General features: G+C 42.2%; 1 protein-coding gene across 1 annotated transcript in view; it reads left to right on the top strand.

The window, feature by feature from the left end:
- Positions 1-237: 237 nt before the first annotated feature.
- KIZ (kizuna centrosomal protein) overlaps positions 238-18,528 on the top strand; it is a gene marked incomplete at both ends in the record, with an annotated part of 50,743 nt that continues 32,452 nt past the window's right edge. Inside the window, 5 exons of the mRNA XM_081998246.1 lie at positions 238-344; positions 5,848-5,910; positions 7,411-7,567; positions 12,138-12,230; positions 16,669-17,044. Coding sequence (XP_081854372.1) covers positions 238-344; positions 5,848-5,910; positions 7,411-7,567; positions 12,138-12,230; positions 16,669-17,044 — 796 coding nt within the window. The remainder of the gene's footprint in view (positions 345-5,847; positions 5,911-7,410; positions 7,568-12,137; positions 12,231-16,668; positions 17,045-18,528) is intronic.

Raw genomic sequence — 18,528 nt, 5'->3', positions numbered from 1 at the left:
CCGGCCCGGCCCGGCCCGCGCCACAGGGCGGCGGGAGACACTTGCGCCCTGCTCGGCTCGGCTCGGCTCGGCTCGGCTCGGCTCGGCCCGGCCCGGCCCGGCCCGGTCCGCGCCACAGGGTGGCGGGAGATGCTCGCGCCCCGCGCCGTCCCCACGGCAACACGCGCGCGGGGAGGGGGCTTCCGGGGCGGGGCCGGCGCGGTGCACGGCGGGAGCCGCCGGCGTAAACAGGGAGGCATGAGCGGGCCTGGCCCGCCGGAGGCCGCCGCCGCCGGCGGCGGGCCTCCGCCCGGCCGCGCATGCTGCGAGGGGCTCGGCAGCCTCCTGTGGCGCCTCCGCGACAGGTGAGGAGATCGTCGGCCTGCCCGTCCGCCAGGCCCCCGCGGGCTTCTGCCGTCGGGAGCGGGGGGGAGTGGAGCCGGGGCGGCTGGCGGCCCGCCCGTCGCTCTCCCCAGGGGGCAGGCCGCCGTGCGTCCCGGAGGGCGGCGCCCGAGTCTCTGCCCTGAGGGGACGCGGGCGCCGGCAGCCGTGGCGAGGAAGGTGGCTCCCGCCTTCCCGGGAGTGCGGCAGAGCTGCGCCTGCGTGCCGGGGGGAATGAAACGGGGTTCGTGGGGTGCTTTGGGGATGTGAGCACCCGGGCGCTTCTTCTGGGGGTGGGGGCGTAGCCCAGGGCTCTCAACAGTGTCTCGGACAGAGCGCTTCTGTCACCTTCTCCTGCTTTTATTATTTTCTTTCGGCTGATGATGTATTGGGGGAAGAATACTTAAAGCTGTCTTATGCGTAACACTCGACGTCTGTGTTCTCACTCATTCTGCTGTATGACTTCCATGTTAGCGTGTTGGGTGACTTCTGAAGCGCTGTAGGCCTGTTAGTGCTTGTCTGAGAAGCTCTCCTGAAGCGCTTCTGGCAATATTTACAAAATTATTTCTTACTTGAAGCAAGCAAGCAAATAATATAGATTATAGTATTTCAGTGTCGGCTAGCTGGTGAATGGACGTGTACAGATGTCTCTCCTACAGATGTCTTTTTAATCTTCAAAAAAAGTTATTATAGGTGTTTCAGTTCGTGGGTGCTTCATGGGGATCTGACTTGCAGGGAAAAAGCAAGTGTACGTGGTGATGCCAGCTTTGTGAAGGGGCTTTGGCCTGAGGGATCTCAGTCACCGGGCAGTTCCTCTGAAGCTGTCCGCAATTAATGGTGCACCCAGCCTCTTACTCACTCCAATAACCACAGTAATTGGTGTCAATTAGCACTTTTTATTTTTTCTGGCCGGAGAAAGTCTGTTGAGATCATTTACGGTATAGTGTTATGAAGCTTTTTAAACAGTACCTGTTTTCTGTCTGATGCAGAAGACTTCGGTTTTCTGGTTTTCGTGCTAGCATCTCAGACATACTGAATCAGCAGAAATAATACCACCATGACTGAGAATCTAAACTTGCATTTAGATACTGCTTTGACAAAAATGCTGTATATATCTTCACTAATATCCTGTTCTGCTCTGGAAGACCACTGGCAAACAAAACAGGAATAATTTGCTTTTTAAAAGACTGGATAAGAATATACACAGTGTATTTTTATTGTATTGAAATGATTAAAGATGTGAGCCCTAGATAGGGAAGACGCTTTTTATCTAAATTGTGGCATTAGAAATGAAGGGAGAGGGCTGATTAAAATCTGAGTGTTCTAGACTGCATGCTGCTTTAAACTATGTCTTTGTGTGCAGATATCCCTTCTGTTAGGAGTAGAGATGTCTTGTGCCTCCTGAGAGCCCAGTCTGTATGAGATTTGGTCACCACTTTTGTAGCTTCTCTAGTGTCTGAGCTAGGGCTGAGCTCAAGCTGTGCGGATGGACTACCCCTTCTCAGCTCCTCCGAGACCTCTGTGCGTGTCAGACATCTCAGACATCAGCTCCTCTGTCTAATTTGCTTGCAACAAAAGGTCTGGGAGGTACTTGGGGCAGGGGAGTTACCTGCAAGCAGACAGCATGACTGCAGAAACTGTGCTTTCTTTGGAGACCCAGCTTAACAGGTCTTGTGACGATAAGTAGGCTTTTTTCTACCTGGCACGCTTCTGTTGTATGTACTTCAAAATATAAAAGATGTATTTGTACTTGGTGGTGTTGACAAACAAGGAGTAATATTTACACTAGATTGCAAGTTGTATCCCTGTTGGGGGAATGTGAAAGGCTGCCTCTGGGAGTGGTGCTGCAGTTGCCTCTTCAGAATTTCTTGGATGAAGTGACACCTTTTATCTAAACAACATTTTAAAATGTAAAATATAAACCCTTTTGTTAAATCACAGGAGCCTTTTGGCTTTAAGTCCCACTTTGGAATTCTGCACCAGCTAATTTCAAGTCGCTGTTCTAAGACCTGAAGTACCCGACATCTGTTTCGCTCCTGACTGCAGTCCTGCTTTCAGTTCGCAGTTGTGCTAATGCAAACAATGAGCCACTGCTAAAAAGCCGTATGTGCAAGAGATTAAGTGTGGTGAGGAAGCTGCTGCTTGGTTATGTCCCCCAGCTGACTCTTGGTGAACTAGAAGGGCGTTCTCATGAATATGTTTTCCACCTGATAAATATATTTTTTCTTTAAATACCTTGGTTCCGAAGTGCTTGAGAAATTAGCCACCAGATACTAAGCTTCTGATAAATCGTTAGTGTGGACTGCCCTGAGACTTGTGCAGAAAAAAACATAACTGTGCCATAAATTACATTAGACTTTATTGGCCATGTTTTACTTCCTAATGCTGGTACTTTGTCCAACCTAAATATACAAATTACTGTGTGCATAGGTTCTCTGTATGCGGGTCAGTGGTATCTGTGTTGTGTGCGAAATCATAGAGAATTAGGCTTAAGGTGTCTAAGATAATGAAGTGAAATGGGGCAGAGGGTTTGCCTTCTGTGTTTTATACAGACCTGACCATATTGTGATTACTCAGCACTTAATCTTCAGTGGTTGCTGGTGAGAAAGGCAGTGTTTCAGCGGTGTGGGCGATGAAGTAAATAAATTATATAGTTAAGTGCTGTACTTAACACTGTGACTAACGTTGCAATTAGCTTCGCTTTTCAGACGGTGAGCCCACATGCTTCACGCTAAGGGTGATTTGCAGTAAATGTGTCCAGATACTGAGATGCCTTGAACAGGGAGCATAAACCAGGTAGGACCGTTAATTTCAGAAATACTTGCTGGTGTCGGCTGTATGTAGAAGATGGTGCTCACCAGGCCCCCTCTAACCCACCCAGGGGACCAGAGGGGTTGGTTGAGGCTTGAGCAGGCTTTGGCCAGGCTCCAGGCTAGTAAGGTGGATGCAGCTTAGTGCTCAACAGTTGATTTAATGTCAGATTGGTGTAGAAAAACAACTGTAAAAATAACATTTCTTACTTTTATGGGAAGATTGCATTGTACCTGAGTGTTGTGCAATTTTCTGTGTACTTATCTCAACAGGGTATTATGACAGTAGTACTGTTATTCCTACATTACGGATGCGGAACTGAAGCACAAAGAGACTAAGGCCTGGTATCTCAAAAAATACTGAGGCATCTTAGTCCTGCTGGTTTAAATGGGAGGTGAGGGATAAAATATCACTACAGATCGATGTCTGGTGAAATGCCAGAGATTAGAGAGAGCTTGTGGCTGACCAGGGAATTTAATTCTGCTCTCAAATCCCAAGCTAACACTCTTTCTCTGTAGAGTGAAGATTTGGGGTTGTTTGAAAATGATACACCTGGATCCTTAAAAAGTTCTGAAGTGGGCTATTTTTGCCCACTTAAGATAAAAGTTGATAACTGACTGTTGGCACCATTTTAACCTCATGTTAACATTGTGAACAAATAAAATTTTCAGGCTGAGCGCTTTGTTTTTTCATGTGAAAAAAAAGGAGGTGGTGGTGCAACAGAGTGGCCAGAATGATCCCAGTACCCCTTCAGGCGTCACTTCCGTCACTGACACAAAGAAACTGCTGAAACCTTGCCAGAACCTAGGCAAGTAAATCTGCAAGTAAAGTCTTGATTGCCTCTAATTCAGTGTTGGGACTCCTTGGATAGAGCTACGTTGCAAAACGGCGCAAGCTGTGCAGTAGCCATTTTAGGCATCTGTAATGATGATATTCAAATGCTGAGAGGCTCTTACCTGGTGGTTTTTATACTGCTTTGTCTTGCCTTGAGAAGACCTTACTTATATGTAACCATGTGCTGTCTAAGTAGCTGTAACAGACTAATGAATGGGATACTGAAAAAACACGCCAGTAGAAAGAGAACAATCTTTCGGGAGCGAAGGAATGTGATGTGCTACCTGTGGCATCGGAGAATGAGAAACAGGATTGGAGCCAATGCCTGTTTGCATCCACCAGCTTTTACATCCATCAGGATATCAGTGTTCTTCACTGAGTCGTGAAAATTACTTCTAGAAGTGTAAAAACAAGATCTTGAATTCTGCTTTTGCTTAGCTGTCCATCATGTAAAAGGAAATTGAAAGGATGAGATCCCAGATGAAATGTGGCTTTTAAATTGCATACATGACATGAAAACCTAATCTTGTTTCAGACAGTGGCAGGATCAGATGGGTAAAATGGATGCCTTGATCTCTCAGACTAAAAAGCAGAAAGGGTTTTTTTCCTTGCTTTCCTCTGTGCAGAGCAACTGAGAGGAGGCAAATCTGTGTGGCTACGACATGGACACGTTTGTAGGGGAGGGCACAAATCCATAGATAAGCATGCCTAGCCATATGGGTGCATGCAATCTTATGTATCTGCCCATATCACTCGCACATGGACAGCCTTCCTGGCTAATAAGAATTTGAGATTATTTTTTAATAAGCAACTTGGGGTACTTGCTTTTATTGTTGCAGGGTATGTAATGTGAATCTACTGGAAGCCTCTGTCTTACCAATTGATTTTTCTTTTTTGCCTATGGGATGGTTTCTCATCTTCAGATGCAATTTGTAATTATGAAATAATATCAGCTTTACTCTTTTTTTTTTTTTTTCTTTTCCTGAAAATAGATTCTCTTTGAAATAGATTGTAGGTGAGGTATGGAGTTTGTTCTTAAGCAGTCTGATCATCCCCATGAGCCTATACCTTTCCATTGCTTTTGGCAGATACAAATGGCCTCATAGCATTTTCACAACTGTGAATATTTTTGATGGTTGCTTATATCTGTTACCCTTTTAGTAAGTTCTGGCGGGTAGTGTTAGCATATGTCTTGGCTTTAATGCATAAGTGAGAAATATGTACTTGATTTTAAGTTCAAGTCATTAAATAAAATACTTGGATAGAACATTGGGTCTGTAAACCGGGAAAGAATTGGTTTGTTGTTTTGGTTTTTTTTTAATCTATTTGAATGTATTGTTACGTTTCTCTCAAGTTCTGGGGATATGTCCATTTGAACAAGTTCAGCCAAGTATTTCCTGCATCGCAAGTGGTCTGCTCTGAGACTTGGAGTGGGGAAGAAGAGAGATGAGCTCATGAACTGCCAGTCTCGGGTTTTAGAGCCCTTCCTGGGGCTGCTGGAGAAGGGACTTGAAACAGTAACGTAAGCTGGGCAGAAGTCTCTGGCTGTTTTGGTGGGTCTTGTGTGGATGTGTTCAGGCATGTCTTCCCTTTAAAACAACCTAGCTCTTGTTCCAATGGGGAACAAAGAGAGAGATAAAAGCTTTGAGGTTTGTTTTGTGGGTTTTGGTTTTTTTGTGATAAGCTTGGCTGGCAGATCAATCTGTAAGACTACCAATCTAGCAAAAATGTGCTCTCTGCTCTGAAAAGGTTGTGGTCTGTAAAATGCTTTATTTCTTGCATTTTGAGAATTTAAATTGTAAAATAGTTGTATGTTATTATATGTTGTTTGTTTTCTTCCAGTGAAGCCAAAAGGTTGGAATTAGAAAGAAAACTGATGGAGTACAGAAAGTCTGATGCATACCTGTAAGCCTATTTAAAAGCTTCTTATAGGTTATTTTATTTTAGCTACAAAGACTTGGGTATCATGGAATGCTTTTAGAATGTTGAAGGTTTTTTTTGTATAACAATAACATAAATACAAATTTAAGTATGATGTAAGATTCATGTCTGTTATTGATGGAATAACTTAAGCAATAAGTACTTTATTAGTACTGGAATTTTATTATAGCAATTAGTAATAGTAGTAGTTATTACTAACTAACATGCAAGTTGGTTTTATGCAACTTTTGCAGAAATCACTGTAGCATAGTTTGTGCTGGAAAATCCTAGGGTCTTACCAAGTCTGAAAGTTTTAGGAAGTCATAGAGAATATTCTAGATTCTGGTCCTGCTCCTTGGATTGTTTCTGCATTACCTATTTAGTGTAAATTGCATGTGCAGCTCGTAGAAGAAAACCCAAACAAACCTAAACATTAAATTAAAAAAAAAAAACCACCAAACAACAAAAGAGGGCTGAAAAGGGTCTCATCCAGTGTTCCTTTCCTCAGATGTGTTTTGTAAAGCTCATGGAGGTCACTTTTCTATCTTGGCTCAAGGGACTGAGGGCTAGGTGCAACAATGGACAATCCCTTAGGAACTCCTCTTCTGAACGAGGGCCTTTAGATTAGAAAATTAAGATGTAAATTAAAGGAAAAGAAATGCCTGAACAGGTGGGGAAACATCACATGTGCTTTGTTAAATGTCTTTATTTGATCTATTTTAATCTAACAGGTTTTGAACTGAAGTTTCTCTGAAAATATTGGCAGCTTGGGGGATTTAGGTTGCAGTTTCACAACTGATTTAAGTAGACCTCTAGGCAGATTGAGACCAAAAGATGCTCCTGACTGCCCCGTTCCCATTTTGCCTTTGTTGGCACTAATGCTTGTGTGGCTGCCCTGTAATCAGATAAGACAATAGGTCTGGCTGAAAGTGAACCTGGTTTTGGGTGTGTGAACTCATTTAGATGGATTTTCAGCTGGATTGCTCTTGGCCTAATTTGCTGCGTGGCCACATAGCAGATAGTATTGGCATGAAAAAGGAAGGCTTGGAGTGAGATGCCCATTTTGGTAGCAGCATGGGTTTAGGTTGGCTTAAAGCAGTTGTGAAACCACAGCCTTAATATCACAGTTTGAACAGACTTGCAGAGCATGTTCCCCTAATTACAATTTTCATTTTGATTTAATGTCGTACAGGTATCTAAAACATCCATTTAAAACAAATTTACAAGACTTTTTTTAATAGACTTATCCTTTTGAACACCAACCTCTCCACCCTGTTTAAACCTGAAGTTGCATGACAGACGTCTGTCAGTTTTATAAGGTAGCTTTGGAGAGTTGTGCAGAAGAATGTGTCTGCTCCTTTTGGGAGGGGCGGGGGGCAACTCCTGCATAAGTGTTAGTTTGTATATGTCTGAAGAAAAGTGATTGTAATAGTTGTTTGTTTTAATTTCGTACTCTTTAAGTAGAGTTTCATTTTCCCCCTATAGAATGAAACTAAAATACATGAAGCTGAAAAAATACTTGAAAGAAATAGATGAACGACAAAAAGGAGCTCTTCTGCGAAACCAGACCTTTTTAAAGGAATTCAGCCAATTTGAAGCTCATATGAAAACTTCAAGTTCAGAGATGATTCAGAAGATGGAAGTAACTTTCTATAAGATTTAATACGTTAGCGTTTACTGTTATTAAAGGGTTGCTAAATTGGCTTTGAGTATTATGCGCATTAAGACTTCAGATGTTAGTGAAACCTCAGCATATGTTTTGGAGTGCTTAAAGTTGGTAATGTTTGGGAATTTGAAATGAACCCAAACTCTGATAATATATGTTGTAATAGATCCTAGTGTAGCTGCAGTGGTAGTCAGCAACACTTCACAGGACTGAACACTGGGTCTACAGTAAAGTGCCCTGTGCTTGTGAGCCTCTTGGAAGTGAGAGAGAGCCAAGATCAAAAAAATGTGGTAATGCAGTATGTGTTTGGAGAGTTAGTGATAAGATAATAAACCAGCAATATCTAGGTTAGGACAAAAAGATGACTTGAGTTGTAATACTTTCATACAGACTTTTCTATAAAACTGTATTTCAGTAAGGCTTTTATTACTTAAAAGTACCCACATATATTTCATGGAAGCTGCTTTGGGACACTTTTAATTTTGTTGGTGTGAACACCCTAAATAGCCATAGTTAGTCTCGCTCCTGCTTATTGCTGTTTCCTCTTCAGCAGAGGAAGTGTAAGAGTAAATAACTTCTGTTGGTTCAAGCACAATAATTTGCTCTATCTGGACTAGAGCTGAGCTAAAATGAGGTCACGCTTAGTTCTGTTACTAAACAGTCAACTAGCAATACTTGAACAGTGATAAGAGGGGAAAAAACCTACTCCCTCTAGTATCCCGTTGCATCACTCACATACTTGCTTTTGGTGGATGGTAATTTTGGTAATGTTTTGCATGGACTCGGAGATTTGATTCATGTGCCTTCAGAGTTGGAAATTCTGAACTTTCCTTCTGGGCTGGTTAAGTAAAGCCCAAAGAGTGTTTCATCCTCTACTATACTTGAATTGTGCATTGTAACTGGCAATGGCAGGAGTGTGGTAGTACCAAATGACTGCTTTAAAAGAGCCAATACCCAACATAACATACTTCTTGTTGTCTTTGTAGCACCTTTGTTATCAAAAGACAACTGCAAATGTGCTGCTCGTCCTCTCTTCACTCATTGCCTTGACTGCTGCCAGCTCAAAGGTCTACATTTGCAAAAGGGGTCTTATTACTGACTTCATTGAATGTCATCAGTTTGAGAACCTCGTGCTGGGATGAATTATCCGTATGAAAGAGGCTGTTGAACTAATACATGCCTGTTCAGTTTTTAAATGACTAATTTTTTTAAAATCACCGCAACAGGTAGAAAACGTGCATGGTCATTACATTTTAAAAGAAAGAATAAAAGCTGTTATGAGGACGAACAAAAATGAACAGCCAAGCTTTGAGGATTTTTGAATCCTATTATTAATATCTTGTCTTGCTATTCACTGAAGAACAATTTGGGGTGTTGCAAAGTGATATAGTTTGGTAATCAGATCAGATTTGGATCTCAGATTTTAAAAAAATACAATCATGACGCACACATGCTACTAGTATATGGAGTCAGATTTTTGAGGAGGTAAAAACTGGGAGAGAAGTGTGTTTATATCTGCTTTCTAAGAGCAGTAGCATTCTTCAGAAATAGTTGATAGGGACTATTCTGTCCCTCTGCCACTCTTTAAGCCTCTATGATGTGGTACTGACACAATGCTTATACTTGCATAGCTGTCGAACTCAGTTGTGCTTAGCTTTTATTTCTCTGAAATGCAGTTTTAATTCAGGAACAGTGTTCTTTTCCTCCCTCTCTCTTCTGTTCAGGGGCACACACAGCTTTATCTGAGACAGTAAAAATTTAGACTGTGATCCTCTTAAAAGGAGGTGTCTAAAAAGCCTGGGTCCAGCAAATGTGAAAGTGCAGCAGCACGCTTGGATGACAGTGGTACAGGACTGAAAGAAAAGTGTGGGGTGGTTCAGGTCCTCAGGTACAGCAAGTGTGTGAAACGAAATACATAAGCACTTCTGAAAAAAACTGAGAGGAGGAAGGAATTGGACTGCAACATAAAAACAGGGGGAGCAGAAGGGGAAAAAGTATAAAATTATGTCGAAGTGTGAAAACAAATGAGCAAACCTTACTTTAAAATACTGATTTAAACTTTTTTCTTAATATGCTCTGGAAACACTGCACTAGGAAGTGCTATTAGAGCTTAGCCTGAAATAGGGATGTAGAAGCAGCAATGTACTTTGTATTTTTTTTTTTCTCCTACTGTCTGGTTTGGCTTTCATTAGCTGCAGCACAGTAAAGGGCAAGAAACCCTTTGTATGCAGTTCTTACATTAGAAAAGTTCTTTTCTTTCAGTAGGTGTATGTATGACCTGAAGTGTGAGCCTTTGTGCTTTCTAAAAATCTTCCATTAACTATGGATGTTAATTTAGCGTCTAGTCCTTTTTGAATCCTCGTAAGCTTTTTGTCAAATCAGTATAATGTGACAAGCAGCCCTATACAGTAATTTTGTACTGTGGCTTAAAAAAACCAAAACAAAACCAACCAAACAAAAAGACCCCACCAAAATTTATTGTCTTTGATTTCATTGAAAACCTCCTTGCTTTTTTTTCTTAACAACAATAACAACTAGCTGGCTCCAGACAACTCTCCCCATGGTTAGCTGTAACTTGCAATGTATTAACCTTGCCTTCTGTTGTTTGTATTAAATAGCCCCAATCTCTGCTTTTCTTCGCTCCTGTGGAAGATATTTGTGTATGGTGTTTGAGGTGGGGTGATGAGACCTGTTCCTGTTGATGAACGCTCCCTCTGAAATGCCATTAGGTTTGCACGTACTGTTTGGGAGGTGCTGTCTGTGAGTGTACGGAGCAGGTGATCTGGGGGGTGTGAGCTGATCTCCTGGCTTTTGGAATTAAGGAAGCTGTTTGGAAAAGATGTAGCTGTCTCTTGTAGTGGCAACTGATTTCCATGCTAATAAACCAATGGGCTGGCTAACATCCCATGGTTGCATACCCACATTAATAAATTCCTCTCACAACTGTAGCCCAGCCAGTGCCTGCTAATTCTTTTAAGTCTGTTGGGTCCGGTGCCGTTCACAGACCATCTTTTCCTTGCTTCAGCTTAGTAACATGTAGTCTAGAGACTGTCCTGGGTGGGAGTTGGCTGTGTGTGATTTCTTCCCCCTTTTTTCTTTTGTTTTTATTTAAAGCAAGGCATGACAAGGGTGTATGTTGTGATGCTAGGTTTCCCCTGTTGTGTTTAAGGATTTTTTTTTTTTCCTTAGCAACCCTAATGCACACCAGTTTGACTAGCACTAGGCTGTTACCCTGGTGTGAGTCACAGTTGTGCCATGGGTTGATCTGCATGCGGGGTTTTTGTTCATTGCTTCCATTTTGACGTTTCTGTGCCATCCATTTTATTTTTGCCAGGTCAGACTTATTTTTCTGAGCTGTTGAATAAAGCACAGATTACATATCCTCTGTTACAGTTGTGAAAAGCCCCCTTGTTGTGGATTGCATAAGAATTATGGAGCATGTAATCATTTACTCTATCACGGAAGCACACAGAATGAAAAGAGAGAAAACAGTAATAATTTCTGATAGAGAGAATGCCCTTTAGGAGTCCTTTATCGTTAACTATTTGCACAGTTTATTATGTGGCTGTAGCTGACAACTTCTTTTGTTTCTGAAATACTTTTTTTCCCGTGTCTGTAATTTGTTCAGTAATTTTTGGGAGTAGAAGTAAATTCACTTAAGCTTTCAATAAAATCCAGTAGTTATGCTTATTTTAAGCATCTTTAACTCTCATGTGGTCAGTCTTTGTTTCTTAAAATTTCATGTTTACAATTTTATGAACAACTTCTATTACCTAGGAAATAGCAGACTTGCTGAATGCACCACTGGAGTGAAGTGCAGAGCTGGTTAATTGTTTTAAAGATTTATGTTCATGCATATTACCTGATGCAGAATAGGTATTGAAGTGCTTTCATTCAGGGCTGATGTAACTTGTTATTGGGGTTTACAATTACTAACAAACAGGATTAATTATAGGTGCTGCATGTGCTTGGCTTTTAAGCAGTGGTCCTACTATGAATGCATTACATTTGGTCAATTAAACAATGTAGTGGAGGTGAAGATGGTTTATGCAGTTGTTTGTTAGTAACACTACAGCAAGTTGCCTTTCATGCTGGGTTGCTATTTATAGCATCTGCCATATATTTTTTCCTTATAATGGCTCAATGAGTTGTAAGATGATGTATATAAAACAACTCATTTCATCCCAAAGCAGCGGAATCATTGTCTGGATACAGCAGAAATAATTTGGCATTACAAATACTAGTTGGGATTAAAGAGATTTGAGTCAACAAGTTATTACTATTTTGTAGGATTCTAAATTACGTGAATGAATAAATGTGTATTAAAAACCTGCAGAAGACTGCGTATAGGCCACGTCATTTGTTCAGGGGAGTGGAAAAATTAGGAGAAAATGAGATCTCTGGCTTTTTAAACATAGTCCAAGTAAAAAATGCTGCTAGGACATTACATTTTAAAATGCACAATTTGCAAAGTAATACTTGTTGATTTGTGGTGGGGTGGGTTTTTTGGCCTTCCGTTTTATGTAATGGATTTCTTCACATTTAGGCATGGTACGGAAGACAAATTAAAAGTGTACTATCACTTCAAGAAGGTAACTTGTCAGCAGAAGGTGACAAGGAAGAAGAACACAATGAGCAGGTAATGTGAAAGAAGAGGAGGGAATGTGTCTTATTACATTGATGTGCTTTCCTCTGAGCTGCTGCATGAAGAGGCAGGCACTGCTAAGCAGTCTGCATGGGGATTTCTGTTGTGGCATTTGTAGCGTGAAATACTGTTTAGTGCCTGAATGAAGTAGAATAACCTGGGTAGAAAGTGCAACTATTTCAACCGAAGAACTAGAATTAAAAAGAGGGGAGAACTCTTAACTGTTTATATTCATCCTCGTGTTGGTTTTCATAATTCCTATGCCAAATAGTGTGAAAACGGTCTTGACCGAGGAGGAAATATTCTTAACGAATGATATTTTAAAAAATGCAGCAGTTTATTCATACGGTGTATTTATAATTTTGTGTGTTTTGACCTTTTCTCAGGTTTCTTAGATTGCATATCTAAGTAACAGACAAAAAGACTGACAAGGAATACTTAAATATATTCTGCTATATATCTGCAGTAATGCAGGCTTCTAATCCCTCCTCCTATCTCCATATAAATGATACAGTTCAAGACCATAGCTGTTTTCTTCACTAAAAGCAGTAAAGCTCTTTTAGATGAAATGTCTAAAAACATCTTGTAATAACTTGGAGCATGCTGGCAAGAGTAGTCACTTGTGACTATGTGTGAAACCCCCTCAGCTAGTCGATATTGTAATAAGCAAAAATGGTAGCATCACTCCATTATTCAGAAAAGCCAACAGCATGCTTGTCCCTTAGGCTACAGCATTCATTAAGAAAAGCTTACTGGGCTGAAAGCTGGAAACAGATGATAACGGGATATGATTTTCATATTTAATGCATTCCTTGGAAGAGTATGTGTGCTGCAGATTGATAGAAGAATCAACTGCTACTTTACTAAAAGACTTTCTAGTTTGCCCTATAGCTACCGATGGAATCATTCAGCCAAGAAATTAACTTTTTCTCCTTTTACCTGCTTTATATATCTGCTAAGCAGGCTGCCTGGCTGCCAGTAAATGTTATTATGCAGTTAAATGTTTGGTATTTAAGACTCTTATCAGAAAAGAAACAGAGGCCACACTATTTTGTTTTTATAGTAGGAGGAAGGTTTTTGGTTTTCTTTCTTCAGTGCATTAGCAGTCATTAATCTGAGTTACAGGAAGTTTTCCCTGTAGATTAAAAAGTTAAAAACCTTGAATTTAGAGCATTCTTTAAACTGTAATATACAAAGCAATGAACCCGAGCAACCTTGACCTATATAAGCAGGCCTCCGGCAGCTTGTGAATTACATTTTTAATTCGGACGTATGTGAAAAGCGGAGTTTATTTTGGAATGCTAGATTCTTCAGTTAAAAGCAGTCGGTGTAGGAGATGTGATTTCTAACCTATGGAAAAGTTTACATAAATACTGGAACATCGAAGGCTCATGGTGTGACTTAGATGTTTAAAAACAGTTAGCAGGTTTTGGACAGTACAAGAACTTGGTGTGTACCCAAATATGTCACTTTATGTTGAACTACGGTTAATAGTTTGATTGTGGACTCTTTCATCCCCTATCCCCTTCTTTCGCCTTTTCATCTCCCTCCTTAAATACAAAGCTAACTTCAACTAAGTCATGCATCCTTTTGCCTTGTCTATGTGCTGTGTCTCAGATCTCAGTCTGTAACTCCATCTTTTTTCAGACCGATTATGCCTGTTTCCCACCACCTTCACCTCACTTAAAATCTGTTTATTCTTGTGTCCAAAATATAAGAGTTTGACCTCAGCAATGTGACACCGAGACAGTCATAGCTAGCACATACAGTTCGCAGGTGGTTTATCCAGGATGTAAGTTGTCACAGCTTGGACCTGGTTTTATTTCACAGTCCTGGTATCGTAATGATTTTCTTCAGGCTAGTCAGGATGCCAGTGATTGTGTGATAACCTCATCAGTGATGTGTCTTGGGGACAGAGAAGGACAGTCATGGAACCAATCTTCTAGAGTATCCCGATGCCCCTAAGACGTCAGCGTGACTATTTGGTACTTCTCTGAGCCATGGGATATGCACCCTTTGAGACTCTTAATTGTTATGGGAGTCCTTAAGCCTAGACGTCATATACCCAAGCAGTGTTTGTCTAGAAAACCATGATTCTCCATGGAAAGGACTTGAGCGCCAGTCTTTTGAAGCCCGGTGGAAGGACAGTCTGGTGTTACAAGCTGGAGGAGAGGTACTGTACTGAAGAGGTCCTCAGCTGGCAGAGCTGTGTAACCTGGGCTTCTGAAACCTTTGTGCAATGAAGTTTGGCTTCAACTTTGAAGCACTTTCTTGAAGTCTTTTGAAGATTTTTTGGACATGTGCATCTTGGCACTGCCGTGTCTGTTGGATGTAGGGCCTAGGGCACCTCCCAGGAACCACCTATGGAAGAGCACCCTTCCCTGGGAAGCGGGATGTCACTAGGTGAGAGTAATGCCTGGTGCCTGGAAGAGACAAGCCTCTGGCTTACCTTCACATCCCTAGCTTTCACGTGGTGGTCTACTGTCGGGGAGACTGGGCCCTTTTGCAAGTCTTAATGGAAGAGATTTTTTTCTTATCTTTGTTTTCTTCAAAATACTTTAATGATAATAAAAAAAAATCGTATTTGTTACTGGAGGAAGAAGTGGGGACCCTGCACTCCACAACCAAAAAGAGGATTGTAAGTGCGCTTTGTGCAGAGACTTCATTTAACTCCCAGCTGGAGTGACGTGAGGTTCAGTAATCTTGTTGACTGTTTTAGGTAAGTCATCTACGTGTTTTTACTGCTTTGTTTTTGGTAGTAAAAACAGTACTTAGACCCACATTCTGTCATACTTTTGCTTTGAGAATGCAAAGGCAGTGAAGAGATTTATATTTTTTTCTGCGGTCACAGAGGAGCTCGTTAGAGATGTGTGTCTGCTAGGATTCTGCCAAGCACTTGTTCCTGTTTGAATTGCATTTGTTTTGGAACACTACATCCAGGAGCTGCTAAATCCATAAAGTACTTGCTAGATGCATTTTAAATCGGCAAATCCAAGACCCGAAAAGTAATTAGGAGGAACCCGAGAGCAGTGGTGATGGAATAAGCTGTGAACTTAATCTGAGTAACAAACCTTTACTCCTTCTTAAAATAACTTCATGGCTTTTTGTTCTGCTTCTTGTTATGCGGAATTTGAGCTTTTTAAATGAAATTTGGTCACAGACTAGACAAGATGCCTTTGTTTCCTTTAAGCTGGGCTTGGCAGCTGACTTTGTATGGTAGGAAGAGGTCAGGCAATGAAAGAGAGGAGAGAGGTGTGGAGGTGACTGTAAATTGTCCTGCTGTGATTTGGGGCTGAAAAGTAAGCCCTGCTTAGTATGAACAATGGTATTACGATAGCTAATTTTGGCTTTGCATAAACTGGCAGTGACCTTTTAGTAGTAGAGGTGGCAGTAGCCCCTCCTCCTAAATTGTTCTGATTGAGTAGACTTACAAAGAGAAAAAGGCAAGTATTAAAACACTGGGATTTAGAAGCAGAGTGGTTATACTGTTGGAACTATTTTTATGCAAGTTCAACAGTTTTTGGTGGAAAGTGCCATTTAAAACGTTTCTGCTCGGTGCCCAAAGTTGCCTTGTGGGAAATGATTTCGTCTACATGGTGTTAGCTGAGTAATTGTTCTTCTTTGGTGTGATTTAAAAGACAGGAAAGAGCAGAAGGAAGACAATGAATAAAGTGATTTTTGCCTCATTCTTATTTGCTCTGACATGCTGTGAGCAAAGCTGGATATATAGACAAGCAAGCGGTGGCAGATGCACGTTTCAGACTCTGTGGGGACCCTTCCTTATCCCGTTGCCTTCTCGAGGAGACCATGAGAAGAGCAGCAGGAGGAGGTTGCTCAGAGCAGCTGCTGTGGGTGGCTTCAGAAAGGCCAGCTGTGCCACGGACACTGCGGTGGGGTCCTGATGATCGTATCTTAACTTCAGGATGCTGCAGTACCTAAACCACAGGCTACCAGCGGCTGTGCAAAGTCCTGCACAAGTAGAGCAAAATGATTCCACTAGAGTCAGTAGCGTCAGGATGTTTTCAGTGACTTCGGTGGGTAGCTATAAATGTCTGCTTTGGTCCAGGGTCTTAAAAGTCTTTGCAGGAATCTCATCTGAAAAGACTGCCTGTTTGTAAAAAACAGTTACTGTTTAGATTAGTTTGAGTCCTTTGTGTATTTCAGTCCCTTTTAGTCGGGTTGGGGGTGCAGTGGGCTTTTGCCACAGGTTGTTTTGGCTCACAGAGCTTCAGTTGAAGTCCTGGCCCTCACTTTTACACCAGGACACAAGAAATGCATGCCAAGTGTTTGCGTAATTATAACACTATAGAAAATAACTTAAATGCTGTGATACTTTTCTGTCCAGAGACCAACATGTGATCCTGTAGAAGTTCCATTTGCATCATGCTGCGTGTTTGTTTCCTTAAGCCATCTCCCACCTGTGTTTTTTCAGATGCTGTGGATTGCAAGGCAGGCAGGAATTGGCACTGGGGCAGCTGTGCCAAGAGGACTGTGTCGTCCGGCAACAGTCCTTATGGGTCGCCACACATCAGCCGTCTCAGCCGCTGGAGGTTTGGGCACGCGGCAGAAACCCCCCCAGCTCACAGATTGCTGCCTGGCGCCCGATCCACCTTTGTGCTCACCGTCACTTGAAGGACTCGGTCCAGAGAGCAGAAGTACCGGTTTAGAGAGTGATGCATCAGCGGAGGGAGCAGCGAGACACGGGGACTTCGCCGCTGGTGAGGAAGGCTCCGAGCAGCTTACCTCGTCAGCATCTGATCCCAAACCAGCCACCCCCGAGGAGGAACGGCTGCGGGGAAGCGTCCCAGGTACAGTGGGCGTGTGCCTGTCTGTCTCTGCCTGGTGCTGGGGCACACTCGCCCCAGCCAGAGTGATGGCCATGGCTGCTAGTTTCCCCTATGCGTGTTGTGGTTGAAGCATGGCAGCACTCTTTTTTTTTAATTTTTTTTTTTTTCTTTTGACTCTGTTTCCTCCCAGGCCTCTCATCTGGACAGACAAGGGCTTGCTGGGAGCCAAACCTGTTCAGATTTGCTATTATAAAGTGAAGAATTATTCACTGTTGTGCCCATGGTTGTCTTGAAGTAGTTTGACCCTCATTTTAAGAGGTTTAATGTGAACGTACTGCACTGGCAGAATATATCACTTTTTTGGGGTTGAGTTCCTTCTTCCTCAGATGTTTGTGCAGAAGAGTTATCCATTTCCAGAAATAGGATTTGGCAATGTAGACTGAGGATCAGTGTGTCCCTGTATGCAGCTGGATTAAGTCTTCCTTGGTGGTGGTTCTCTGCCTTGTTCTGGACTTTGTGAGAAAAGCGGTGCAGATCCTCCCAGCCTAGATGCTCTTGCTCTGGAATGAGATGTGCTGCCCTCAAAGGCTGTATTCCAACTTCTCCTTGCCCCATCTTGGCAAAATGCATTCTCTCCTATTTTACTGGCTTGGTTGGTTACTTTGAAGTTAGCTAATGGACTTGGTTTTGAAGTTGCAGTGACAAAGATTTGTCACTAAGTAACAGTTTATGCCTTTTTTAAGACCTTGCAGAAATACTCTCCCCTGCCTTGCCAGTTAACATAGCAATTTTGAACTTCAACTAGTTTTCCAAGCCCCATAACAATTGCTAAAATGGAACTATTTATAATGGAAACTGGTGGCAACCCTAATGATGCAAGGACTCTGCTCTCCTGTAGTGATTGTGGTTTTCTTTATAGAGGAAAGCTGGCATTCCCATCAGATGCTCTTCTGTGCTACTTCTTGGTTTTTGGTTTTTGTTTTTTTCCTGGCATCTTCCTTCTTGAGGTTTTTCAGTTTCTTTTGCTTTTTCTAAGGAATGGATTTGCCTCTTGTTTTCTTTCCTCTGATGCATTTGCCACTTCTCTGTTTTAATGACAGCCTGTCCTTTCTAGCACTGGAAGGAGACCAATCTAGCCTGGCTTACGTTAGCCCCAGGCTGTGCCTGCAGCTCTGCAGAGCGCTGGTTCCTCCCCACGGGGAAGGCTGGGGTGGCCAGCACAGTGTCTGGGAAAGAAATAGCCATTTAATTTCTGGAATGTGGTATTTCTACCTTCAGAGAAACTGTACAGTTGTGTTCAAAATCAAAATTATCTTTTTGTCAAATGGCATGGTAATCACCTCAGACCGCCCGGAGGGCTTTCTATGTCTGTCTGCTGCCAGATGCATGTTGCGAAGTGAACAGGCTAATGCGGTCCAGGTTTGAATGTGCAGCGGGGACTGGCTTGTTCCAGCTCCCCTAAGCTTGACCTTCCATGCTGCAATCGATGGCAGCTGATGAAGATG

Source organism: Phaethon aethereus (assembly GCF_964289735.1).
Source record: "Phaethon aethereus genome assembly, chromosome: 3".
NCBI lineage: Eukaryota > Metazoa > Chordata > Aves > Phaethontiformes > Phaethontidae > Phaethon > Phaethon aethereus.
This window is presented reverse-complemented; position numbering and strand designations above follow the sequence as displayed.